Here is a 26,931-nt window from a genome sequence, read left to right as displayed (position 1 = left end):
CAGATAGCGGCGCGCTCGGAGCCGTGCAGGTCACCCAAATGGACCGAGACACCGTTCTCATCGCGGTGGAAAGTAAGACACTTCCACCTCAACGGACACATGTGTGAATCCTTCTTTAATGCTGATTGGTTGTAAACTGTCTCTCGATCTCAGAAACTGTGAACATCGTGAACCTGCGAGGGCTTCCATCCAAAGAGCTGGCTGCTGAGATGGTCTTCAACTTCCCCATTGAAACACTAGGTAGACACTCTGATGTGACAAACACAATGACCGACACTTTGATGTTCGTTCTGACAGCAGAGTGACCCGACATGTCCTTAACAGTCTGCCTGCAGGACAGTGTGCTGGCGTTCTGGAAGCATGGCCTCAAAGGGAGGAGTTTCCATTCAGACGAGGTGATCATCCACACGCTTTATGTCCGCCTAGGGGCCTGAGCTCATATAGCTCGGTCACATTTATATTAGTTCGACGCCGATACGAAGACGAATATTTCTCTTTCTGTGCAGGTAACGCAAGAAATTACAGACGAGAGTCGAGTGTTCAGAGTTTTGGGAACAAACAGGTACGTTAACACTAATCTGACAAATATGAACCATTCACCGTAGTAGAAGTACTTGTAGTTGAAGTAGAGCTGCTGGTGGTTCAGTAGTAATCAAGGTGTACGAGTGACAGGAATCAGTAGTATGGTTAGTCGTGGAGTGATTTGTAGAGGCAGTCGTAGCAGAATACATCATATTATGAGTATTAATAGCAGTAGTAGCAGTACTGGAATGAGTAGTAAAAAAGTAGAAAAAGTAATGGCATTAATAAGGTTACGAGCATTTTTATTGGTGGTACTAGAGGCGGGAGCAGTGCTAATAGTACTGGCAGCAGTGCTGGTGTTAGGGTGTGTGCGCTTTCAGCTACATGATGTATAAAAGATAATCCATCAGTTTCATCAGAAACTAGAGCCAATTTAAAATCACGACGAGGCATAAAAATGCAGCCCCACATAAGGTGGGGCACCCGGTCCCGCTGATCTCGGGCGAGCTGTGAGATTTCCGCCCCCTTTCATTTCCTGTCTTTGAACAGAGACATCATCCTTCAGAGCACACCAACCGCTGACCCCTCAGCACTGAGCAACCTGTACATCCTGACTGGACATGAGAGCAGCTACTGAGAGAGAGAGAGAGAGTGGGTCGACTTCATCGAGAACGACGCTGAAAAAAGATGCAGTGTGAAAGTATGACCCTGTGATGGAAAAGGAAGCCCTGTTTCACTGAAGCTGTAGCAGACACCAGCACCAACTGACCCCCCCACCGCTGCCCTGCTGGGAACGACAAACGGCATCCGGACTCAGCCTGTGTTTTGTTGGGGAAGTCATGTGCAGGAGAGGCTGAGTTGTCTGACGCTCGGCTGTGCCCGTTCAAGCTGCAAAAAAAACAAACACGATTTCCCTGTAGCTTTTTATCGTTTCAGCCTGAAGGACAGCACGGCAGCGGGAGAAAGACGTTCCTCTTCCTGTTAATAGAGAGCTGCCAGTGTGTCAGTACCATAGACTGTAGGAAAACATGGTCATAACATCTGTGATATTACACACAAGGTTACCAGAACCACAACGTTTGGTCAGTGATGAGCGGGACGGGCTGAAACTCCCAGATATTTACACAAATAAGACACACGCCCGGAGAAGTGATCGACTGTAGGACTTTCTCCAGCGGTTTCTGTGGAGTCCAGCAACTAGTGACAAGTTGTGATACTGCAGCTTAAATCTTTGGGCTTTGGGCTCTACCAGTCAGCCACAGTGATAACCCGTTATTGGGCGTATTTCCTCCCGCACGGTGATGTGGTTTGAATTACTGTAATTACTCATAAATACTAAGCACATCAGCATCTGAGTCGTAGTTAATAAAAACTGTTCACGTCAACATCGGAATCATAATTTTGACCAGACAATTCTACACTGATATGCCAACCCAAACATAGAAATTGTTCCCATCTCATTACCCCATATGAGTAGCCTGAATGCTTCATATGTAACCAAAGGAGCAGTGAGTGATTTTTTACCAAAAGGGTTCTCACTCATCCTCAAACGGTCCATTTTCACAATTTTCTTGGGCTTCAGGAATTCGGTTCGATGAAAATTAAAAACGAGCCATGACAAAACCTTGCATGACATAGTCACTACACTATAAAAAAAAAAAAGAAAAGTGGGGAAAGACATTCATTGACCGGGTCAGGAATGAAACCTTTATGAATGAACAAATCCAGGGAGGAGATGGAGCATGTGATGTACTTTAACGTCAAAATAAACAGCCGTATACTCACAGACAATAGTCTAGCTGTTAGCTATTAGCATAACATCAACATCTGTAAAAAAAAGATTTGGAGAAATAATGAAATGAAATCTTGAAACCAAAACCAAAGTACGACCCCAAATCCAACTGCTTACAGCATTTTAGTGTCAATTATTATATAAGACATTTTTTTTTATCCCAGACTATGTCATTCAGAAAACAATATTTTGGAGGTCGTTAATATTCTAGGTCGGTAGGATTTACAGTAAGAGAGCCCCATTAGTGTCAAACATCCCTTTAACCTGTGACTGTTCCCTCTTCCATCAAGAATAATTATTCAATTCACATAGGCTCGGTGAACATTTGATTAAGTGAGGTGCCATAGAAACTCAATGCAATTAAATTTCTTGTTTGACTAAAATGTAAATTCCACTACATTTGAGTTTTAGTGTGTAATGATATTTATGTATTTATGGAAAGTGGAGTGGATGTAACACCTCTCACTGAGAGATACTTGAAAGACAGAATATGCATATGGATATTTGTTTTTTAAGATGTCTGTTATTGTGTGCAAAGTTGATGTATATAACAATACAGTATGCTCTTACAGTAGGAGAGATTGTAATATGTAAAATAAATGTTTTAATATCCTTTGAAGCTGAATTTGATTAAGTTATGTTATTGGATCTGTGGATAGATTTTTCCATAATGTTATGAAGCAATAGTTAAAAAATATATATATATATATATTTGTGTTTCTGTTGTTCAAAAAACTATTAAAACACACAAAAAAAAGCCCAATGGTAATGATCTTATCAAGTTATTTGGTTTTGTTCAATCTAAGACATACAGCTGCACAGTAAATGTTTACTTGTGGTCTAAAAGTCATATGTTTTTGTTGTATCAAAAAATTATTTGCTGATGCATTTGATTGATTTTTTTTTTTTTCTGGAGCCACTATTGGCCATATAGCTGGATTGCAGCTACATCCTAATCTGTGAGCGCAATAAATATAATTTTTGTTTAAACATTTCGAGTTCAAATTCAATGTAATAACACAATTTATATATATATATATTTTTTTAAAAGATGAACGAAAAGTAGGATCCGCTTTTACGAAGGCAGTGCAGCACCGACCTCCACACACGTGGTGGCGGTAGTGCGTCGGGCGGAGGAAGTAGCAGCGTCACGGGTGCAGCAGCGCCATTTCACTTTTCATTCAGTAGCGAGGCCTACGTCGCTTTCGAAGGTGAGTTGGAGAGATTACGTTCAATACGTGAGGTGAATACATATTTTAAGAAAGTGGTGACGCGGAACTTTGACCGTAGCACCGATACAGATGTTTAAAAGGACGTTGGAAATGACGGGGCGGACGACTGAAGCGGCAGCCAGCTAACCTGTTAGCTCCCTGAACTCCTCCGCTTTCGCCAGCCAAACATTATAACGCGTTTCCAAACGTGGCGGAGCAGTTATGAAGAACTAGTTAGTGTTGTTGAAGTTTATAATCAGCGAGCCGAGATGTTTAAACTGCGGCGTCGGGGCTTCTTATCGCGAGAGTAATATAACGCACTTATATAACAAATACCGTCGCTTTACTTGGAAGTCGTCCTTGTTGTTTACCCAAGTTGGCCTTTTTGTTTACACAAACATCGCGAAGTGGTTGATGTGAGGTTTCGAAACGGACCCAACATCCATGAGGAAGGCGCGTTAGATGAACGGCGTGGTTTGACCGAGCCAGCCAACAGATGGGGCCGAGAGCCGCCATCTCTTGTCACCGCAGGTGTGACCCGTATGTAGACTGCAGGTGTGACCCGTATGTAGACTGCAGGTGTGCAGACTTCACCACCGGTTTGGTTCTTTTACTCTTGTTCCGTTTGTTTGTAAAAAGGCGCAACTCGTAACACATATTTGTGTCCTCTTTGTAACACTCACCCGTGCGCGTCGCTGGTTGATCGTTGAAATCTGCGATCGTCCCGATTGTGCGAGTCAAAAAAAAATATATCAGGGCGGGTCTCCGAATATCGTGATGTGATCCGATAGTTTATGTTATAGCTCCTTTTATAGCTGCGGGGCGATAACGGCAAGAAATCAATCGCAGCATTTTGAAATGCTTGTAAGCAGCTGTTTACGTTGTCTTTAGCTCCGCTTCTTATCCGTATGGACAAACGAGGTCGGTACACCTGGTCTTGTTTACAACGTAAAATCGTGTCGGTTTGGTCGACAGCTGGTCGACAGCTGGTCTCAAATGCACATCGACAAGCAGCTAACTCAAACATATTGATGTTATAGCTGCAGCGCGCTACCGTGCACGCGTAAAGGATCAGGAAAGAGACCGACAGTGTTGGTAAAACCTTTTTTTTTTTGTCATCCCACCTAAGGGTTTGTCCCGGTATTCCTCACAGCCAGTACGTCCCTGATGTGACACGGTTGGCTGCCTTTATAAGCCGCTGTTTGCATTAACAGCTGTTTACTTAAGTCTTCTGTTTTAGGAAGACTTTCAGCCATCCTGTTTTTATTCCATTCGTCAAAACAAAACGTAATCCGCGACTTTCTCTTCTCTCCCGGTAGGCTGACAGCAGACCGTATCAGCATATCTATGTAAACCATTTCAGCAAATTATTACCTCGTGAATAATTATTTATCGCAGGACTCGCCGCTCCTAAATAAAGTGATCACTGAGTGTATTTAATTGCTCCACAATGTTAATTGACTTTTTTTTTTTTTTTTTTTTCTTCTTCTTCTTCTTCTTCTAAATCTCCCAGGACACACAGAACTTCATCATGGTGAAAATCTTTATCGGCAACCTCGCCTGCAACACCACCGCAGATGAGCTCCGAGAACTCTTCGAGAAGTATGGCAAAGTCACCGAGTGCGACGTTGTCAAAAACTACGGTTTTGTGCACATGAGCAACACGACCGAGGCGGAGGAGGCCATTCAAAACCTCCACCAGCATCAGCTGAATGGCTGGCGCATGAACGTGGAGATGAGCAAAGGGAGGCCCAAGTCCACCACCAAACTGCATGTGAGCAACCTCGGGGAGGGGGTCACCGTCGACGTGCTGCGGGCCAAGTTTGGAGAGTTTGGCCCAGTGGTGGAGTGCGACATAGTGAAGGACTACGCCTTTGTTCACATGGAGAGAATGGACGATGCCATGGATGCCATCAGTAAGCTGGACAACACGGCCTTCAAAGGTGAACTCCCGGGCAGGGCAGAGCGTATCTTTGCTGTCTGTAAATACCAATTTGGATTCTGTTCTGTCGCCGCACAGCTTTCATGATGAGTAAAATCCTCTAGCTGGTTTATTTTCTCATAAAGAGAGCGGGGTCACCTTTTCCTTTAAGTGATCAGGTGGACTGAAAGTAACCTCTTAGCAGATGTGGCGTTTGTATGTTGTTTTACGAGAAGTGGCCGCGTGACTGGTGAATCGACTCTGCGCCAGCGTAGAATCACCTGCACGCTGCGCTGCAGATTCTTTCGCTTCGCTCGGTCATTGTTGGTCGGGCGACTTTGTAGCGTGTTTTTAAAGTCGGTAGGAGACTTTTCGTGTCCGAACCCAACGGTCTCATGCGTGTCTTCTCTCTCCTCACAAGGCAAGCTGATGAACGTACAGCTGTCCACCAGTCGGCTGCGCACTGCCCCGGGAATGGGAGATCATACCGGCTGCTTTGTCTGCGGGAAGCACGGCCACTGGTCGAAAGACTGCCCGGTCAGTCGGAACGGTAGCTACGGCGACGACGCGAGAGGTTGCGGCGACCGAGCCCCACCGCTCGGTCCCCCGGGTTACGGCGGCGGCGGCTACGGGATGGCCTCGCCTCCACCAGGTGATTACGTAGGGGGTTCTGCGTACAGTCGGGGCGGTCACGTCGGTGGGATGCCGCCTCCCCCTCGCAGGCTCAGCGGCTACGGCTCTGAGCTGGGGGATCGATATGCCGGCAGGGCAGCAGGCTCGTACCCCGACAGGCCCCCGGCTCACGACCGCCTCTACAGCAGCGTCGACTATTACGAGAAGTACAGAGCTAACCCTTACGGCTCCAGCTACTTCGAGGATCGTCGCATGTCCTATGTCCCTCCTCCCCTCCCTCCTCCTCCTCCTCCTCCCCCCCCTCATCCTTCCTCCTTCCCAAAGTTCCCAACCAGTGTGGATCCATACGACCGGCAGCCGTTACCGCCGCCCACATTAGCTTCTTCAGCTGCCGCCTACTACGCACCGGAGCGCAGCTCGGTGCTCAGACGAGTGCCGGTCTCCTCGGCCGGCTACGCCTACGAGCGAACACGTCTGTCGCCGGTGTCCGCCTCCAGGAATGCCTACGCTGCCTCGCGTCCCAAGGATCACAATGTGCCGCGATATGCGCCTTACTAGAGCCGTGGTGCCAAGGTGAGCAACACAGTAGCAAAATATGGCGGTTTATTGGGATATTTTACTGTAAAACTCGAAATCTGCTTTAACTTGGATTTTTTTTATTTTTTATTTTTTTATATAAAGTAATGTTTCCTCTAAAGCTTGCACTGCGGGTGATGGGGCGTTAAACCCCGTTTCTGAAAAGGGAATGCTTTGCTCTCTTTCTAGGTCTGTTTGCGAACCGCAGGACTTTTCATTTGCCGCTATTTCTTCGAGCCGCGTGATTCCATCGGTCTCGTGCGGCAAAGAATACGAGAAGCAGGAAATTCAGTTTGGAAATTGGGTCGGCATTTTCCATCCACCCGTGATTGCCGGCAGATGAATCAACCTTTCGGTCGTGTTCAAATGAGCTTGTTTTCTGAGAGGAGGGTTTATGAAATGCCACTGTTTGACATTCATGATGTATAAAACAGTAATTTTCTCACTTTGCAGGTTTTCAGCTCAGTATGTGTTTTCTTTTCTTTCTTTTTTTTCTTGCCTCTTTTTTTTTTTTCATCACACAAAACAGATGGTTTAAATCTGCATGTTAATTGTTTTACTTCTGTTTATGTAATTTAGAAGTGTTCTTGTTTCATCCGTATATGAACATTTACCTTATTTTTCGGGAACGGGACGTGGATTAAGAGCAGCAGAGAAGGATCTTATCTCACTCCATCAGTGTTTGACTTAAACGTTTTTGTGGAAAGTTGATGATCATTGGCACGTAGCGGGGTCCATGACTCCACGTGTGTTTTATTTCATTTCAGCTCAACTCAATCCAGAAGTGGACTTCTTTTGTGCACAAAAGCATGAACCACCCGTAAGCTGTTTGGCGGGAATGCAAACCTGCCGAGTCTTCCCTCTGTAGCTCATTTTAAAAGACTGAATCTATACTCATGCAGGTCAGATAGGATGTAGAAACACATTTGGAGTTTGAATCTAAGATAAGACAAATCTCAAACATTCCAGCTTCGAATTATCTTCTGATTTTGAATGTATCCACAGGATATAAAATTGGTACATTTCACAACAGTTGAGGTGTATATTCTTCAAATACAAGAGTTAGGGACAGCAAAACAAGAATTATCGCTGATGTAAAATGTGCTTTTTAGTAAGATTGTTTTCTTCCCACTGACAAATGTTGCTGCATTTGTGTGTAACTGACAACAGGAACAAAAAAAAACAACAACACATCATGTCTTATTGTATCCATATAATTCAGAAGATGCAGAAATGTGACGAGGCGCTTTGGGCTGCCAAGTTCATGAGGCAGTTGTGTTTTTGTTGAAGGTGCCTTTTGTTCTGCATACAGGTGGTTCTGAAGTTTGTATTTTTCATACTAGCTGTAAAATACCAGCATACATTAAAAATCTGAAATAAATATGATTTTTAATAAAAACCAAAACTTATTTTGGTGACTACAATGGAAGTGTTTTTTTTATATATTTAGTTTTTAACATTAGGACTAGATTTTTTTAGAAATTTGTAATTTGAGGGCTTTAAATTAAATGAGAAACGGACGTCTTAACGTGTGATGAGGAATCACGAGCAAGAATGTTTGGGAGCCGCTGGATAAGTCCCCTGAAATATAATACTACATTTAACATTTAAGTTGTCTCATTCTCCAAACTCCAACCTGAAACGAAAGAGCGTTACATGATCTTTGTTTAATACCAGTCGCATTTTTCTAGACCTGATTGCATTCATTATGGCCGTCAGAAATATCTTCGAAAATGGATTTTTCTAAGTTATTCAGATTTGCTTATATTCCTTCATTGATTTAGTTTATTCTGTTGTGACTTTTTCATGTTTTTTTGTTTTTTTTTACTAAAGCATACGAGCCAGTACAAATACAAACAGAGCAACATACAGCAAAAGAACAGAATAATAACCAAACAATATCTTGTAGGGGGTGAAATTTGACTTGACCAAAATGTATTGTTTGAATTCTGGATTATTATTATTATTATTATTATTATTACGGATATGTTTTTGCGTTCATTCAGAAAAAAAAAAGAAAAAAAAATACATTCTTTCAAATTCAGCGCGCATCATTTATTCTGTTAGCGTCTTGAGCCTTTGACGTCACAGAGGTTACGTCCATTGTTTTGTGTCCGGTCCGATGGTCGGAACCAACGTGAAGGCGGAACCAACGTGAAGGCGGAACCATCGGGTTGCTGGCGCCGCCCACAAAGCGCAGCGGAGCCGTTGGTAGAACCTCACGTCCGTCGGTGCAGCGCGCCAGACGCCATTTCACTCTTCGAGGGTCGAAACACGAAGACGACAACAATAAGAGGTACGAATACAGGCACTTCAAAAATTTAGCAGAAAGTGAAGGCATCTTCGTTATAAAAATTTTATTTATTTTTATTTTTTTAAATTGTACGTGCACCGTAGTTCCTATTGCGGCCTGAAACTAAAACACGGTTGCTGTAAAAACGTACGGATTAGCTAAGCTAACTTCTAAGCTATCTGCGTGCGACTTGTGCGGTAAAGGCCAGAGCCCGAAAGCGTCGAGAAGCGTGTTCCGTAATATGTCGGTACCTACTAAAAAAAAAAAAAAAACCAGTATAGTGACCACGTACTCGTCGGTTCGTGTGCCACAAATTGTGCTAAAACCAGCTATTTGTGGTCACGCAAGCTTTCGTTAGCTCCGCAGCTAACAAAAGTGATTAGCCGCCGAGCTACGAAGCGCTGCGCGATCGACGTGCGACCTTTTGTGTCTTTTTTTTGGTTTGTTTGCAAAGTAACTTAAATCATTTGTTATTCGAGATCGGCTTGTTGGTTTTTTTTTTCCGCTAAACGCCGCTTATCGTCTTCATTCCGCTGTTTTTTTTCACGCGACACCAGCTGCATGTAAACAAATCATTTGTGCGGTGTTTTCGCACGAAGATGAAGGTTCTCTCATCCCCCCCCGTTGAATCGACGCCACCGGCCCACCGCGACACTACTTCCGCCTGCTTTTGGCGAATTTCACGATGAAACTGTAATTGTTGTGATAAATCTAATGCTCGGGAAGTATAGTAAGACAACTTTTTCTTCCGCTTTTGCTCTTGAATTTTAGAGACGTGTACGAGGTTGCATCGTGGCGTGGCTGCAACCAGCGCTAACAATCATTTATAAATGTAGGAATCATTTAGCTCTTTTCCTAATGGTGCCACATCATTTATTTTCTGGCATGTGTAAATATTCCTTATGTTCCACTTTATGTTCATATTATCTATTGGATCATTCATTATTAGCAGGCGCATTCTGGTTTGATCATCTGAATGCAAATCAAGGCTTAACTATCAAAATAACAGTAACGCTAGTTTGGATTTAGGTTCGATCAGCTGGCCGTGGTTTAAATTGATTCACTAGAATTGTGACGATAATAATCATCTTTTTTTTCTTTTCTTTTTTTTTAAATTTCTTCTCTTTTAGTGACGTGGAAGCTCCACAATGGTGAAAATATTCATCGGGAACTTGTCACCAGACACTACATCAGACGAACTTCGGTCTCTCTTCTCCCAGTATGGCAAGATTGCAGAATGCTCTATTGTCAAGAACTTTGGCTTCGTGCACATGGATGACAAAGCGGAGGCAGAGGAAGCGATCCGCAACCTTCACCATTACGAGCTCAACGGCCAGCCCATGAATGTAGAGTTGAGCCGCGGCAAGTCGAGAGGATCCACCAAACTGCACGTTGGCAACATTGCCTGCACCAACCAGGAGCTCAGGGCCAAGTTCGAAGAGTTTGGTGCAGTGTTGGAGTGTGACATAGTAAAGAACTATGCTTTTGTGCACATGGATCGAATGGAGGATGCCATGGAGGTCATTAATCAGTTAGACAACACTGCTTTTAAAGGTGAACTCTTGGGCCGGGCTTGATGGGGAGTTTTAATTTACGTTTAACTTGAAAGTATGTAGAATATTTAATGCTGTTCGTGTGAATCCACGGGTAAGTTTACGGATGGAAAACAGGTGAGTAAAAAAAAAAAGAAAGAAGAATGGAAAACGGTAAGCTGAGGAGAAAAACAGACGGCGCAATTTTAAAGCTGGTATCCGTAATGTCATTGATAAGATCCATTGGTATGGTGGACACAAACAGGCACCGACTAGAAGTTCTGACTGACACGTCACACCGGTTGTTATTCGAAGTACAGCTAATTTAGCATTGGGAGGAAGTAATAACCACTTCTCTATCATTTTGTTTCAAATTAGTATCTGGATCTGGTTATAATTCATTCGGTTCCTGCGCGCATCGATGCTGACATGCGTTTGTCCGCGTGATCCCAAATTGAGAGCTGCATGAGCGAAGTCCACGAAAACCCTCAGAAACACGAGCGCTTAACAAAATTTTATCGGGACATCATTTTAGTCGCGCCCCCCCCCCCCCCCCACCCGCAGCAGGTAAAGATGTGTGGAAAGTTACGGATTTCAGCTTTAATAACCAGATTTTTGAATGCTCAATTTATAGGCAATGTTTTACTGCTATTTTGGGGGTGTTATGCAGCTTTTTTTTGGAAAGATTGATGGTTTGGAGACTTGACTCGCAAGGAAATGTCAAATATTCTATTATTTAGAACCAATGCAAGCACAAGTCCTTATTGAGTCTTTTCTTTTTAAGGCAAGCTGATGAGCGTGAAGCTTTCGACTAGCCGACTGCGTACTGCGCCGGGAATGGGAGACAGATCAGGTTGTTATCGTTGCGGGCAGGAAGGCCACTGGTCCAAAGAATGCCCTCTAGACCAAAATGGCTTCCATAGAAACGGCTCAGAGCCAAAGTCTGATGGATTCGATGCCTCGAGATTTGGCGGGCGTGGTCGCAGCGGGGGTTATCATCCGGACTTCAGCGGCGATCCAGATTTCGGCGGCGGTTACGCTCCTGTTCACGGTTTTTCCCGGGGTTCCGGTCACAGCAACAGCATGGCGGGTTTCAGAAGAGGTGCGGGCTATGAGGGCGCAATGAGATACGGGCCACACCCAGGTTATGGCATAAGTGCTATTGCCGAACCTAGCATGGCTCGGATGTATGGCAGCGAGGCGGCATACAGGAGCAACGGGTCACTCTATGGCGCGGTACCAGCCTACCCGATGCGACGGTCACCGTATGACGAAAGGGATCCGTACGGGGTCGTGGACTACTACGAGAAGTACAGGGCCAATTCTTACGGAGGCAGTTATTTCGAGGAGCGCCGCGGTGTCCCCTTGCCTGCTCCATCAACACCTTCCGCCACAGCTATAATGAGGGATCGGGCGCCCCCCTCTAGCCTCGACGCATACGAGTGCCCGCCCCTCCCTCCTCCACCAGCCCCGGTCTCCTCATACTACGCACGTGACCGGAGTCCGATTCGGAGAGTCACCGGCGAGGCGGATGGATACACATATGAGCGTTCGCGCCTTTCCCCGGCGACCGCCCCCCAAAGAAGTTCCACCTTCGAGCATCCGCGGGATCCCGGCGCGGAGCGGGCACGATATACATACTAATCCTTTTCCCCATGCAGCCACGTGAGAGCTGATTCCCATTTAGGTGGTAGGATAGCTCCAAATGCCATTTGAATCACTGAAATTTACCCATTTAACAGTGTATCTCATTGTTGTTCTGAGGCTAAAGTCAGCCCTCTTGTGTGTATGAGGCTGGTAGGTAGGTATTAAGAGGAAGGTTACAGTAAATCTTGCCCATTTATAATGGCAAATGAGCACGATGTCAATTGTAGGTTGTACTTCACAATGCAGTACAAACTAATTGCTCAGTTAACCACCTTTCATTGTCCTATTTACATGTTGTGGTATTGGTGCAGTTCTGAGATGACTTTAGCCAGTGTTTAAGTGCAGGTGCCGGGTTAATCTACAGCCTGGTGCCATTCATCATACATACAATTTAAAAGATAAAATTAGTGCATGGTGCATGTTTCAAGGGGAGTCTTAGGGTTACGTTGATTAAACTTAAAATTCTATTTAGCAGCATTTTATGTGTAACTGTGCATTTTAGTGTATTTGTGTTTTGTGGCAGTCACATCGTTACTGCATTTGTGAGGCAGCGGCAAAACAAATGTGAAGGCTGTACGCTTCTTCACCTACTTGCGCAAATATGGAGCTGCTCAGAATTAAACATTACACTTTTGTATTTGGGTTATATCAAACCATTTGTGAAATTAAGGTGGAACTTTTATTTTTATGAAGCTGCATTGTGATCATGCTTTCTTTTAACTTCCTTTTGTTATTGTCATGAGTAGGCACATTTAATTACATTAATTTCCATTGCTGTGTTAAAAAGACTTCACATCTTCAACATGTAATGTCATAATGAAAAGACCTCAAACGCCTATTCTGTCTTGATTTCGCATTTATTAGGTTAAAAATAAAGTCTTGTGTAAAGTTTAAATATTGTGATCTGAGGTTTTGTGTTTCGTCTTCTGGAGGCTGTTTCATAAAAGCAAAATGAGGAAATCCAGGATAACAAGACCTAAAGCGAGGCTTGACCTCGTCTAGTCGGTGAATCCCGGCTTAATCTTCTTCACGATTGGCTGAGCCTGGCTGAGAAGGTGCGGCTTGGTCAAACCAGGAGTAATTAATGTGGATAAATGCGCTTTCGCGTCCGTCTTCAAAAGACACAGATTTACTATTGGGAAGATGAAGAAGAGGTGTGCGGCATACTTTACACCCAGCGAGCAAAAAAGGAACGCCGTGGCTGTAATTAAAGAGTGTGAAAAGGAGGAGTAGGAAAAAAAACTAACATCTGCTGACCTTTGAACTTAACCGAAACTCATAATTGTTATTTTCTCAAACTCCGATTTTCAGCATTTCCTACTGCGTACAAGAACATCGAATTTACGAAAAAGAATAGCCCAATGTCCTCGGGATGTCGGGGCACGGCTCTATGTTGTGCAGCGCTGACTCTGGGTGACGTTCATGCAGGTAAAAAGCCAAAGCTCTTCTGAGGACGAGCCACAACAATAATAAAGCGGCAGTCTTCATAAACGTATTTTAATGCAGGCTTATACCAATTGATTCACAATACTAATTGAGATCTATCTGATCGATATGATTTGTAACAGCCTTGTGAAATTCTTTGATCCTATTGTTCCAGTCCCTGTCATAAAATCTTGTGATCCAAAGCAGCACTGAAGTCCAGCGGTACAAGTATAGAAATGAGTCCCATCGTCTGAAGCAAATAAAATATCGTTTATAACTCTCACCAACCCTGTTTCTGTGCTATGATGCAATCCTGACAAACCCTGACTGGAAGTATTCAAACTGTAAAGTTCAGGAAGAAGAGAGAGCTAAAGGAACAGAAGGCTCAACAGACCTGTGACTATTTGTAAGCCTGGCTACAGTTTGGAAAAGAAAACCTTGGGTTGTTCTTGTTTTCCTCTATTTATGATGAATAATGTGCAATTCTGGCACTATGGAAGGCTTTTTTTTTTTAAATATCTTTTCAGACCATCCTTCCAGGCCAAGTCAAATAATTCTAAATTAGTGGAGCACTTTCCTTCCTTTCCAGCCTTTTGTGACGTCTGCCTTTAAAAGCCTTTTTTTGCAAATTGTACCAAAGGGATGGCCTCTGGTTCATTACTCTCTTTTTCAGAGGGGCGACATTTTTGAATGGTGTAAGCAGAGCAGCAACAGCGTTATTAACAAGATGACCTACTTGTTTGGAAGTAAAGTGGAGGCGGTTCTTCCACTGTGATAAAGCAAAAATGGCCAATCTACATCAGAACACAATAACTGTAAGAAATGGATTTTTGATCAAAGTGACCTGGCTGCTGGCCTGGTGCCTTCATGAAACCAAATCAAGGCTTAAATCAACCAGAATAACTGGTAAACCCTTAATCCCTGACCCAGGTTTTGCCAGAAAAGCCTCCTGGTATAGCCTACATGAAATCGGAATTTTACAGCACAGTGCACGAGTCAGTAAAACATTGAGATTGAGGACGCCATTTGGAAAATCACTGCAACTGTCAAGAAAAAGAAGAGATAAAAAAAAAAAATAATAATAAATTGCATTTATAATAACATATGAAGTACCTCAGTTGAATGTGTTTATTTTTATGACAAAAAAAAAAAAAAGTATTATACGCACGTTCAGAATGAGCATAATAGGAGGGGTTTGGATTGACCAATAGCAACGCTTCATACTGCGGCAGTTCGTCCCACGTTCTCAGATCAACCTTTGTGATTTTCTGCTGGGCGCCATTTTGATTGCGATATTGTGAGAGAGGCGCTGCGGCTCGTATTTAGCAGATATTGTTTTCAACATTTAATTGTCGTTCGACAGAGACTTTGAGCCATTTGAGTAAACTAAAAAAAAAAATAATAATAAAAAAAAAAAATGGCTACGGGAGCAAATGCAACTCCTTTAGGGAAGTTGCATCCAAGTATCGGCGCGAAACGAGGATTTGACGCCGGGCCCGGTGGGGGGAACGGATTGATGCCGACACCAGGGCCGCCCGGGTCCTTTCCCTCCCTGCAAGGTTTTCAACCTCCGATTCCAAACGCATCTTTTCCTCAGTTTAATCCAGCGACGACTTTTTCGACCCCGGCTCCACAACCGCCGGTTGCGGGGGCCGGACTGGCCAAACCCGGTAAGTTAACTTGAGCGTCCGGTAACGGTCGGAGCATTTGGACACGACGTCCCAAATAGCTCGCTACCGCTAATGTCGCTAACTAGCACAGGCTTCGGGCCTACGCCGCTCCTGCCTTTGCGCGTAATGGAGACCGGTGCGGAGACTCCATTAGGGCAGTTGGCCGGAGGTTGTTGAGATGTGTCCGTTTGGGTTGTCCTTCCTCCGGCAGCAAAATTTGCATTGAAGTGAAAGTCGGAATTCTGGGGGTCAAAAGCGAAATTAACGTTGCGTCGTGTTTTGTTTTATTTTTGACAATGAAAAAAGCCAAACTCCCATTATTATTATTATTTTTATTTTTTTTTAATATGGAAAACCACAACGAGGAACATAGTTGTGAGTCTTCTCTGAATCGTTAAGTTAACCCATTTTAGGGGCGTAATTTGATGGCATACCCTTAAAAAAAACACACAAATTCCCCCCCCGAGTCCTTTCTGTAATTCAGCTTCTTGTGGTTATCGATGGGTCCAGCAAGGTTATGCTCTTTTGACGTTCATCCTGTAACGGAAAACACCGAAGCTGCACACGTAGTACATCCCTGTTTCTCTCGGTAGATTTCGGCCAGAAGAAGTCAAGGAAGAAGAGTCGTTGGAGCAGCGAGACGCCCGATCAGAAGACAGTCATACCGGGCATGCCCACTGTCATTCCCCCCGGACTGACCCGAGACCAAGAAAGAGCATACATAGGTAAATGTTTAATAATCATCTTTTGTGAATACAGGCTGCTATGAACAGTTTAAAATGTAGTTTCCTTCATAATGTCTCGACAATTACATATGTTTGAGGTTCTAGTTTTCTTACATGGTGCACACCCGTTTTAATGTTATTTCCTGTTTGCTGAATTCCCAACAGTTAGAGCTTTCTAAAGACACCCACGAGATGCACTACTACCTAAAAAGGGAATCACGTTTCCTTTGTATTTACGATACAACCGCTGTCTTTCAACGAAGTGGGAATTGTCTAATATTGCCCCAACTGTTGAGACAAAGCAATAACTTCTGATGAGCGATGATCATAACTTGATATAAAGTGTTAATTGAGTTGATTTTTTTTTTTCTGTAATGGAGGGTTAAGTGGTTCTGCTGTGTTCTGTAGTCTTACGGTTTGCATACCATCGGGCACCCATTAGCAAGAAGAGTTTGAGATAAATGATTACGCACCACTGCTTGCTGTCCTGAGCCGCAGATCACTGCTCACCGTCTTGCCTGATCCCCTACACATCATCAATAATGTTCTGTGCATGGTGGAGTTACTCATAATGTCCTAATATTGCTAAAGTGTGCTCTGTTTATATTAAGTGTGAGCAATGCTGCTTCAACGGCGACCAATCCAACATTATTAACACGATTAGTTGGTTTAATGGGCATGGCAAAATGGGAAAACACTTTTTTTTTTTGTGTGCGCCCCGAGTTTGGCCTTTCAATAAAAGAACAATCATACAAAACAAGACACTTTAACCACAAATGCCTTCCAGCAGCAGTGTAGCACAAACACGCTGCCTTCACAGGCCCTCAGCGGGTGTTCTGAAGCAGATGAGTCCCTTCGTCTATAACTAACATCATTATCGATGTTGTCCCCTCATTGGTAATGGTTGTTCTTCTTTGGTATGTAAACATTCACTTGTGCCCACCCTCCGTTGTCACGCGTATCGTTTTCCTTTGCCCATCCAGTAGATCCCCTAAAAACATACATGGGAAGAGTTTTAAGATGAAATTGCTGTGAACCACCAGTCACAGGCCCTGTATTCATCTCTATAACCCAGAGTAATTGTTTCAGTGACCAGTGAATCTCTGTGTTCGGGGGTGGAGGGGGGGGGGGGGTATTTCATTGCAACTTCCATAATGTGCATGGGATGACTGATTGATTTATTTTTTTCACCGCCTTCTAAATGTTAAGAATCGTTTCTGTCACTGCAGGCCGTCAGTGTTAGATCTGTGGCGTGCCAAAAGTGACCGTGATCACCTGTTTTTCTTATTGAAACGAAATAGACCAATCAGTGATTTCTAGGCCCGATGTATCCTTAAAATGCCAACGCCCTTAAACACAGTGCGCTGTCGTAAGTGAAGCCATGTCTTCACTGAAGAAAACCTCAGCACAGGTTTGAAGTATTTTATTGATTTTAACGGTGTGGCAGGCATTTTTAGGAATCATGGTCTCATCATTAACTGACATGTTGCCATTTGTAATCATTGTCTGAACCAAGGTTAGTCTTGTTTATGCTAATGTAAATGACCTCTAGAAGATATATTCATAATGGGTAATGTGTGCCTCTGATGTCTTAAAAAAATGAGTAAGTGTTTTTTTGCTTTAGAAACTTACCAGATGTTTATATGAACTCCTTTTTTTTTTATTTAACAGACTCACCATTTTGTCTTTGCCTCAGTAATGAATGAGACAGTGCTCTAATGTGCAGAGCGTTGTCTCTCTGATGTTGTTGTGGTAACCACATTTCTCTCCATCCTTGTTTTTCTTTCCTAACCTGAATTCTTCCAGTCCAACTGCAGATTGAAGACCTGACTCGTAAACTGCGTACAGGAGACCTGGGAATCCCTGTTAACCCTGAGGACAGGTCGGAAAAAGATTAAACCCACGAACAGTAACACTTTCTCTACCTTCTTGACTTTTTTGGAAGACAAATGTTGATTTTCAGTATATGTGTGGTTATTAGCATCAGGCTCAGATAACACGGTAGTATTAGGTGGGAATGCAGAGTCTAGTTAGCTACCCCCTAAGTGAAGCACAGCGTGTCTTAGAATCTTTTCACAATGCCAAAGCTTAGCGCTAGAGAAGAAACGATCTACGTTTAGGGCTGGGTACCGAACCTCCATACTTCGGCACGGACCGAATTGCTTCGGTACTCTCTCGTGTCGAAACTGCCTTGTCATTTGGTACCAAATTTTTGTAAACCCCATGATAGATCCAATCTAATACAGTTTAGTTTTAAAACGCATAACCTTTGCTCCATTTACACACAATGAAATCTCATCAGCATCAGAGAGCAGCAGCATTGAACATACGTTCCACGCAGAAGACCCGAGTCTTGCGGCAGCTTGCACGTGAGGTGTTCGGGGAACATCTGTAAATTGTAGCGACAGAAAACATTCTGGGTCACACTCTCCCCCTCTAAACTGCATGAACTCTTACGATTTGAAGCTGAATGTGAACAAGTATCATTGACCAGTCAAGGTATTGGTGCCAGTATGGAAAAAAAAAAAAATTAAACGATACCCAGCCCTAACTAAGCGTCCAGGGTTGCACCGTTTCTAGTGCAGACAGCTTGAGCAGGTGGTAGGTCCATATTCAATAACTAAGGTAGGTTTTTCTATCGACTTAAAATTTGTAAAAGAGGACATTAATTCTAAACTGCAGTGGAGTGCAAAAATGTTCACCCCATTGTTTTTATTTTAATGCCATTTTTACAATCTCTAGTACAGCAGCTTTCTTAAAGAATTGCAGTACAAGTAAATATTTTTACCCGAGACAATGAGACGTTTTTTTTTTTGTTTTTTTTTATCACATTGAAATAAAACAGATTCTTTAACCCTTTGCTTATCAATTTATGAAACTGAAACAATTGTGATTTAACAGGAAATTAATTGAAACCGTTTGCAAAAAGCTTCAGTGAAAACGTGCATGAGCAGAAATAAAAAAAATAAATAAAAAAGATGTGTTGGTAAAAAGAAATGTAAACGGATAAATATGAGACTTCTTTCTCGACACATTAACTCAAGGTCCACTTTCTGGCTTTTTTGCTGAGCTTTCAGTAGGAACATCATGGTCTTCTTCAGAGTAGGACGGAGTTTGCGCAGGGCTTAAGAACAACCATCTGCAGAGGAAGATTGTGAGAAGCCGTTGAAAGTATTTAAAAAAAAAAAAAAAAAAAGCTACCTAGTGGACCTTGAGTTGAGTTTGTGTTTTGCTTTTTTTTATATTTATTCGTCAAACAAATGTTTACGTGACATGAGTCTCTGGTTGTGACGTTTCAATCTCGGGTAAAAATCATTTCGCTTCATCTAAAGCAGGTTTGTAAAGTGCTAGTTAGCAGGGGGTCAGTGTGAGTTTAGTTCAGATGCATTGCAGCAATGATAATTTAGCAAGGTGCTACCACAGCTAAGACAACCGCCTTGAGTATTCTCACTGTTTTATTTGATATTTGACTTGACAGTGGAGTCATTGCTTCAGATTTAGCCTTCTAGTATTCATGCATCATGGTTTCACCCACTGCTTGTTCTGTGTCTGATGTAGAGTGCTGTGTGACTATATGACTACATATACAGTATGATACATAACGTATATGTAAGATTTTCCTCTGAAACAGGTTTGGGTCAATATACCACAATCTGTATAAATGGTCTTTGACACTGATTAACATAATGTTAGCTTTGAAGTTTAAAATAGTGGAGTTGAATTGGCTCTTCTGGGAAAGATCGCTGGATAAGGATTCACACCCATCAATTGATACTGCCTCGCCTGACCTTTTTTTTTTTCTTTTTTTTTTTTTTTACTGATTATTACATAGCTATTCTTTTTTTCATTGATTGAGCTCTCATGGCGTGTAGCCGACTTCATAACATACCAGTGATGAATAGGCTTTTTATCTTAGACTAACAAATGATTTGTCGCTGGTCATCTCTTGTTTGTTTTTTTTTGCCGTAATATTGCTTGAAACATTTCCACCCAGGGAGAAGGGGGGAGTGTTCCAGTTTTCCCTCTGGACTCTTTGAGGTCCCGAAGAAAACTGCCAGAATTTTACGTGTTCTGGAGAAGCAATGGCCAGCTTATAACATAGTTTCCTTAAGGATCTGTTCCTGCAGGAAGTGGCTTGCTCTGAAGAGTGTGTGAAGTTGACTTCTGCTAGCTAAAGGCCCTGTCGCCTGCACACTGTTATAGAGTTTTGTCATCATAATCAGACGTCTCCACAGCAACCAAAATAAAAAAGAAAGTTGATTGCAGAGCTGCAGCATTCTTATAAATCACTCCCCAATCAAATGTGACAAGAACCAACTTGGGGGATGTTTCAGGTTGTCACCGTTGGAAGTTTGAAGCATAAAAGGAAAACATTATTTTTTTTCTCACTCCTCACATCACATGGACACAAATGTGGCTCTCTGATGGGAGAGCGTAGGAAAAGGTGGATATCTAATCTTAATTCCTTTTCTCTAACCCAAATTACCCCACGTCAACCTAACCCTTTTTCAAACACAGAGCCTCCTTAACGCAGCAACACAGGTTTTCAGCATCCAAGGGGAGGTACGGACCTCTTCCGCCACGTGAGCGCCAAGCAACTCTCAAAGCCAGCGTTTCTGCTTAGGATTGCGAATTTTGCTTTGGGTTCTTTTCTTACCTCCAACTTTCCTTTCTTGTAGGCCAACACTCCTGTATGCAGGTTTAGTTATGGCCCTGTATTTGCTTTTTTTTTTTTAATTGTTTTTTTTTTTTTCCTTTGTGGTTGATGCCCTGCCAGTGTATTGGGTTAATTACCACTAAACACTTTGGTTGCCCCCCCTTTTTACCCCAAATTGTATGAAAGAATGGACTTTAGCCTTTGAAATGTCAGTGCAGAGTTCTACATAACTTTCTTTTGTGTTTGAGTTAGCTCCTGCACTGGCCACGAGTAACAGAGTCAGCATATGAGACTTTTCAGTTGATCCAAATTCCAAAACATTTCAGAGAGTTTAACGTTGTTGCTGAGACATGTCAGTACCCATTGATTCAAAATTTCCCGCTGATGACTTGAATTTTTAAAAGTCGTAGTCAGCCGTAGGGAGCCTGTGTGATGATTATGTCAGGGCTCCACTTCTACAAAGGTGCTGATGATGTGTTTCTTGTCTTTTGTCTCCCGCTCTCAGGTCTCCCTCTCCAGAGCCCATCTACAACAGCGAGGGCAAGAGGTTGAACACCCGGGAATATCGCACGCGAAAGAAGATCGAGGAGGAGCGTCACTCTCTAATCACCGAGATGGTTGGACTCAACCCCGAATTCAAGCCCCCTGCAGACTATAAGTAGGTTTTTCCTTCTTTTCTTTTTTTTTGCTTGCGACAAACAGTCTGTGTTCGTTTTAACAAAATAAAAGGCAGCTTGTTTGTGTTTTATGTGGATGGAGGTTGTACTATGTGAGCACCCAGTGTGTCCACGGAAGTTGTAGAATACTGACGATCAATCGTCAATGTCCATATCCTGCAAGTTGGTTAAATATAACCCTTCAGCGAAACAAGAAGGAAATGAATAACAAAATCTGCATGGTTTCCCTCTTATAAAAAAAACCAAAATGACAGTCTTGCCCTGCAGTAGTTTTCTGATAACGCGCACGAGAAACCGCCCAGTTTGAAAAATTCAAGTTTTTGATGAAATTACACCAGTGGAAAAGGTCTAATGACTGTTGAGATAAATGGTGTAGTCAGAAATCTGCTGCCGGTTTCTCCTAACAAATGCTTCTCTTGTATCCGTTTCCTAAAGGCCTCCAGCCACCAGAGTCAACGACAAAGTTATGATTCCGCAGGACGAATATCCTGAAATCAACTTTGTCGGTCTGCTCATCGGGCCTCGGTAAGTGAGACACCGTTTTATTATCACAATGTTTGTTTTACACGCTTTTCTAAAGCATTTCTTTATTATCACCAAAAGGGATGATTTGGTTTAAGAGGAGTCCTCGGCAGTGACCAGACATCCTCATCAATTGAATTGAATTAACAGCCAATACAGTTGGAAGTGAGTTTTGGTTCTCGTGTTTTCCTTTCTTGTTTAGCGGTAACACACTGAAGAACATTGAGAAGGAGTGCTGTGCCAAGATCATGATCCGGGGGAAAGGTTCTGTGAAGGAGGGGAAGGTTGGCCGGAAAGATGGCCAGATGCTGCCGGGGGAGGACGAGCCTCTGCACGCCCTGGTCACTGCCAACACGATGGAGAACGTCAAGAAAGCTGTGGAGCAGGTCGGCTGTTCTCCTCATCGCGCTCCTATTGGATGCTCCCGTCTTTTCTTAGCTGGCACCTGATTTGGAGACTTGCGAGATCCGCTTATTGCTGAATGTATCTAGTGTACTTTTGGGAATGTATACGGTTCATCAGTTGGATGAAATGTGTGTCCACAGATTCGCAACATCCTCAAACAAGGCATCGAGACACCCGAAGATCAGAACGACCTACGAAAGATGCAGCTGAGAGAGCTCGCTAGACTCAATGGCACGCTAAGAGAAGACGACAACAGGTGGGTCTCAGTGCCGCAGCTTTCTGGACACTTAAAATGTTGGGATGTCATTCAGAACTATTGTCGCAGTTTATTGGAGCCTTTCCCGCTCGCACATGTGCAGCTGTTCTTTATCGTGTTTCCTAAATGACATCAGAGACGGCCGATTTTAAAGGAAAGGTGCCTCTTCTGTCTTGTAGGATTCTTCGTCCTTGGCAGAACTCGGAGCCGCGCAGCATCACCAACACAACCCTCTGTACCAAGTGTGGTGGAGCTGGCCACATCTCCTCTGACTGCAAATACACCAGGTGACGATCAGCTGACAAAATTCAAACGAAAAATATAATGTGATGTCGCTTGTTTTAAATCTTGTAACAATGTTTGCCGTTTTGTGTTCGTAGCACATTTGCTGCCCACAGAGCGACGGGTGGCGAGCCCCCTCAGTCGGCCCAGGACAAGGCCCGTATGGACAAGGAGTATCTGTCCCTCATGGCCGAGCTGGGGGAGGCCCCGGTTGCCACATCTGGCGGAGGACACTCCAGTTCTCAAGGAGGAGGGCCTCGGTCCTCTGGCCCCAACAGTAACCAGCAACAGATGGTTAGTTGGGGACACGCGTGACTCCACAATCCTGCTGGTGTAGAGAAGTGTCTGAATGACTGAATGAATGAATGATGATGATGATGATGACGGTTTGTCTTGAGCAGAATCGGCCCCCCTGGATGACCGCTAGCCCGTCTGAGACCAGGAACTTCCACAACATGCATGGAGGGCCTGGCGGCCACGGAGGACACGGAGGACACGGAGGACACCACAGCTACCCTCCCCCCATGCCCAGCATGGGAGGACCACCTATGCCCCCCAACCCCAATGGCCTGCCTCCCCCCTGGATGCAGCCCCCTCCCCCCCCCATGAGCCAGGGACCTGGACCTCACGGACACCCGATGGGTAAGAGCTGACAGGAACAGGGTTCAGGAGGTAGATATTGCAGTCGCAGGCTGTTTTGTAAAGCTCCCATCATTTTTGATGATTCGTGATTTATTTAATTTTTTTACTTTGAGCCTATGATTCTTTAAGTAATGATGACATTTAACTCTTTATTTGTTAGTAGTTTAATTAATCATTTAATCATTTGTTTTCCCTCGACTTGCAAATTTTTTTTCCAATCCTGCAACTTACACACATCACATAAAAATCCACAAATCGCATTGCGATATTCCTTTTTAGACCGAAATATCCTGTAGTCTGAACGCATCATCAGAGAGCTGACGGATCCTGGAGACAGATACAAGGTTGTAGGTTTTACTTGAGGAAGTTGTGTTACTGAGACATTACCATTCCTGGAAAAAGTTTGTCAGAGAAGAGCAGCATGTAAATGTACTTTCTTTATTTCTTTATTTGTGGTGTTATGAAATGTAATCAGAGAAGAACAAACTGTGGCGCAATAACTTAACTGTGAAAGAAAAGGAATGGAGAAAACAAAACATGTTTTTTTGTTGTTGTTGTTTGTTGTTTTATTAGGTCTGCTGCCTCCTCCAATGAGCATGATGCCGCCTCCCCCTCCTCCCCCCAGCAGCCAGCCGCCTCCCCCCCCCTCTGCTCCCCTGCCGCCATGGCAACAACAGGCTCCACCTCCCCCTCCAACCAGCAGCATGGCAACGAGCACACCGCTGCCGTGGCAACAGAGTAAGACCCGCTAAAGCTTTATCCAAAAACCATTCAGCCATTCACTACCAACACACACAGCTCTGTGGGAATCACGGCATGTCTACGGGAAAGATCCATCTCGGACACTTCTTACTTTTTATGTTGCATTGTGGGATACCTTGACCACTTCCATCGGGTATAAAACTATTCTCTAAATATAATAACAAATCTACAAAACGACACCGCTTTTAGTTTTGCTTCCATTTTTCACGAGCTGAATTGAAGGATCCTCAGACCTTTATTGTGACCAGTCATCGTGCCTGTCTATCGACCACATCGATACACAGTCATAATCACTGGATTGTGCCGTTGTCGTCAGAAATGAACGTGTACGTAGGTAGCTGGGCAACAGTGTAATCGCGTTGTTACGTCCCCTTTGGCGAACATTAGGAAAAACGGAGACGGTAACGGAACAACCAAAGAGTTAAAGAAGTGAAATTAAGGAAAGACGCTTTGCCCTGCCATGTTAACAGTTGTACTGGAGGACCTGGATTATATTCTTATCTCCGGGTGTCAATTCAATATTTATTGCATTTAAAAAAAAAAAAAAAATCTAATTGGCAATTTTGTACGTATTGTGATTCGATGAGGATTTATCGCACTCCAGACCTGGTATAAAAAAAAAAAAACATCAGTCATACAAATCTGAAGACTACATGCCGACGGGCAAGAAAACAAGTTCCTGAGGGAGTATACGAAGTTTATAATCATGATCGGCTCCTGATTTTCACACGTTTCTGTGACTGGTTTCTCTGCTTTCCAGGCTAACCGTTATTGCATGAACTCGGTGAGAATAATCATTCAGATCTTGTTTCCTCCCCTTTTTTTTTTGTACCTTGAAGTGGCGCTCTCTGAACTTTTTGGTGACCGCAAACAGTTAAATCTCCCAACTGTTCCCCCCTCCCCCCGCCTCTGCAGATACCACCACCACGTCCAGCCCCGGCACCGCCACCCTGCCTCCGTGGCAGCAGCCCCAGCAGGCCGCGGCCTCCGGAGCCCAGCCCCCGCCGCCCATGGGCACCCCGTCAATGGTTCCCCCTCCCCCCGGCGTGCAGCCCCCGTTGCCGCCGGGCGCGCCGCCTCCTCCCCCTCCGCCGCCCCCGGGCTCTACTGGCATGATGTATGCCCCCCCGCCGCCCCCGCCGCCCATGGACCCTTCTAACTTTGTCACCATGATGGGGATGGGGGTTCCAGGCATGCCCCCCTTCGGCATGCCTCCTGCCCCCCCTCCACCGCCGCCCCAGAATTAACCCCGCCACGGAAGAATCGTCCACACACACACACACACACACACACACACACACGTTTCCACCCCCGCAGCACATTGTACACCAGAGACCCGATAAGACTGATGTGATCATAAAGAGCATCGGTGTGTTCACAGATAACAGATGTAACCAGTGCTTTATTTTTTATTGATCCTTGATATTGTGAAAACATCTGAAACAGTGAAAAGGCCGTGTAACGTTTGTATTTGTAACGTTGCGTAACTTAATTAGTTCTTCTTCCTGTTTTTAAAGTTCGTGGACACGAACTCTGTTGCTCTCGGTCACGTGTTGAGCAGCGCTACGATCAAGTCACATTAAAGCCCGGCCGAACTTTTAATTTGTGCTCACCATTCAAACCGCAACACCCGATTGGATTTTATATATTGAAGCCCGACTCGCATGATCCATTTTAAAACACCTCAAATTTCTACTTCTGTCCGTTCCCCGTCTTTGCTTTCAGTTGGATGAGATGAATATTTTTGTAATAACAAGATGTGAAGTGTATCTGAGTTCTGTAAAACCTCTGTAGTTATTGTCTGATATATATATTATTTTTTTTCCTCCCCCACAAATTTGTTTTCTGTCGTTTCCGGCCCGCGTCTCCGTTCCGACCGCAAGTCGGACGAGGAGAGTCGGCGCCGCGACCCGTTAGCTTCTGACCCGCCTGCACTACTCGACTGCTGACGATATCCTCGTTTTCGAAATCTCTGCTCCGATAAGACGCTGTGTGCAGTGTTTGTGTTGCTTTCGCGAAGGGCAAAAATATCAGTTCAGTCCCTCAACTCGCTAAAAGAAAAATGGTAGTTTTCTTTTTTTTTTTTTTTTTTTTTTTTTTTTCTGGAGTCAGTCTGTGTTATGGCGCTAGCCTGAAATGAATAGCTGTTGAAATCTTTTGCTTGGTTTAGTATTAAACTGATCCATTTCACCTTTTTGTCATCGAGTGCACTCTGGGTTTTTTTTCCTTCTTTCGCCGACGTTGGACCTTTTGCGTCAAGAGAGCTCGCCAAGTTTTACCCCTCCGGCCGGGGCTTCGTTCAGACGTTACGTAACGCGATCCGGGAGCGTCCGCCGCCTCGCGAACTCCCAGGGCGACATGTGATTTAAATGTTTTGTGTCCGGCCGTGTGGGAACTGCTTGCTTTCTTCCGCTGCTGACATCGACAGCGGGATTTTGCTCGGCCGCTGTTGAAGCGAGGTTTTTTTTTTTTTTTTTTGTTGCCGTTTCTAAAGAGAGCAAAGCGACGAGACGAACCGCAGAATTGGAGCAATAAAAAAAAACTATCCACAATAACGATTTAAATGATTTTAACCATAACAAATCAATAGTATCAAAATTAAACACTTATTTTGGTTAGTTGGAGCCTTTTTTTTTTTTTTGTGGAGCTCTTAACTTATCTTCATCAGTGAAATCAATTTGGTCTCTGCTGTCATTATAAATAGTTCAGTTGTCAACGTGCGACCCGATACGGATTTCTGGGAAAGCGTACGACTGAAGGGTCGTTCAGGTCCCACGCCGC

General features: G+C 43.9%; 3 protein-coding genes across 6 annotated transcripts in view; all 3 read left to right on the top strand.

Moving 5' to 3' along the window:
* map4k2 (mitogen-activated protein kinase kinase kinase kinase 2) overlaps positions 1-3,306 on the top strand; it is a 36,977-nt gene extending 33,671 nt beyond the window's left edge. For all 3 annotated transcript variants that reach the window (XM_069158998.1, XM_069158999.1, XM_069159000.1), the window contains 5 exons: positions 4-72; positions 154-240; positions 325-395; positions 507-562; positions 1,072-3,306. In XM_069158998.1, the coding sequence (XP_069015099.1) occupies positions 4-72; positions 154-240; positions 325-395; positions 507-562; positions 1,072-1,159 (371 nt within the window). In that variant the 3' untranslated portion in view covers positions 1,160-3,306. The remainder of the gene's footprint in view (positions 1-3; positions 73-153; positions 241-324; positions 396-506; positions 563-1,071) is intronic.
* A 137-nt stretch (positions 3,307-3,443) lies between these two features.
* On the top strand, positions 3,444-26,351 carry sf1 (splicing factor 1). Its single transcript, XM_069158803.1, has 16 exons — positions 3,444-3,525; positions 5,039-5,468; positions 5,868-6,635; positions 13,439-13,555; positions 14,959-15,222; positions 15,816-15,947; positions 17,754-17,829; positions 21,110-21,262; positions 21,717-21,806; positions 22,006-22,189; positions 22,349-22,464; positions 22,644-22,751; positions 22,845-23,040; positions 23,148-23,388; positions 23,962-24,126; positions 25,066-26,351. Exons 2-16 carry the CDS (start codon positions 5,057-5,059, stop codon positions 25,395-25,397), a joined length of 3,354 nt encoding a protein of 1,117 aa, XP_069014904.1. The 5' UTR covers positions 3,444-3,525; positions 5,039-5,056; the 3' UTR covers positions 25,398-26,351.
* On the top strand, positions 8,844-13,022 carry LOC138203962 (RNA-binding protein 4.1-like). Of its 2 annotated transcripts, XM_069158996.1 has the most exons (3): positions 8,844-8,951; positions 10,079-10,502; positions 11,265-13,022. In XM_069158996.1, the coding sequence occupies exons 2-3, from the start codon at positions 10,097-10,099 to the stop codon at positions 12,122-12,124; spliced, it is 1,266 nt and encodes a 421-aa protein (XP_069015097.1). In that variant the 5' UTR covers positions 8,844-8,951; positions 10,079-10,096; the 3' UTR covers positions 12,125-13,022. The 2 variants fall into 2 exon arrangements, with proteins under 2 accessions (XP_069015097.1, XP_069015098.1); XM_069158997.1 differs by having other exon boundaries at positions 10,079-11,277.
* Positions 26,352-26,931: the final 580 nt, after the last annotated feature.

This window comes from Embiotoca jacksoni, unplaced genomic scaffold (assembly GCF_022577435.1).
Source record: "Embiotoca jacksoni isolate LCO1_2020_lvr unplaced genomic scaffold, fEmbJac1.0.p SCAF_24, whole genome shotgun sequence".
Taxonomy (NCBI): Eukaryota; Metazoa; Chordata; class Actinopteri; family Embiotocidae; genus Embiotoca; species Embiotoca jacksoni.
The sequence above is the reverse complement of the archived record's forward strand: the minus strand, read 5'-3'. Positions and strand labels throughout refer to the sequence as shown.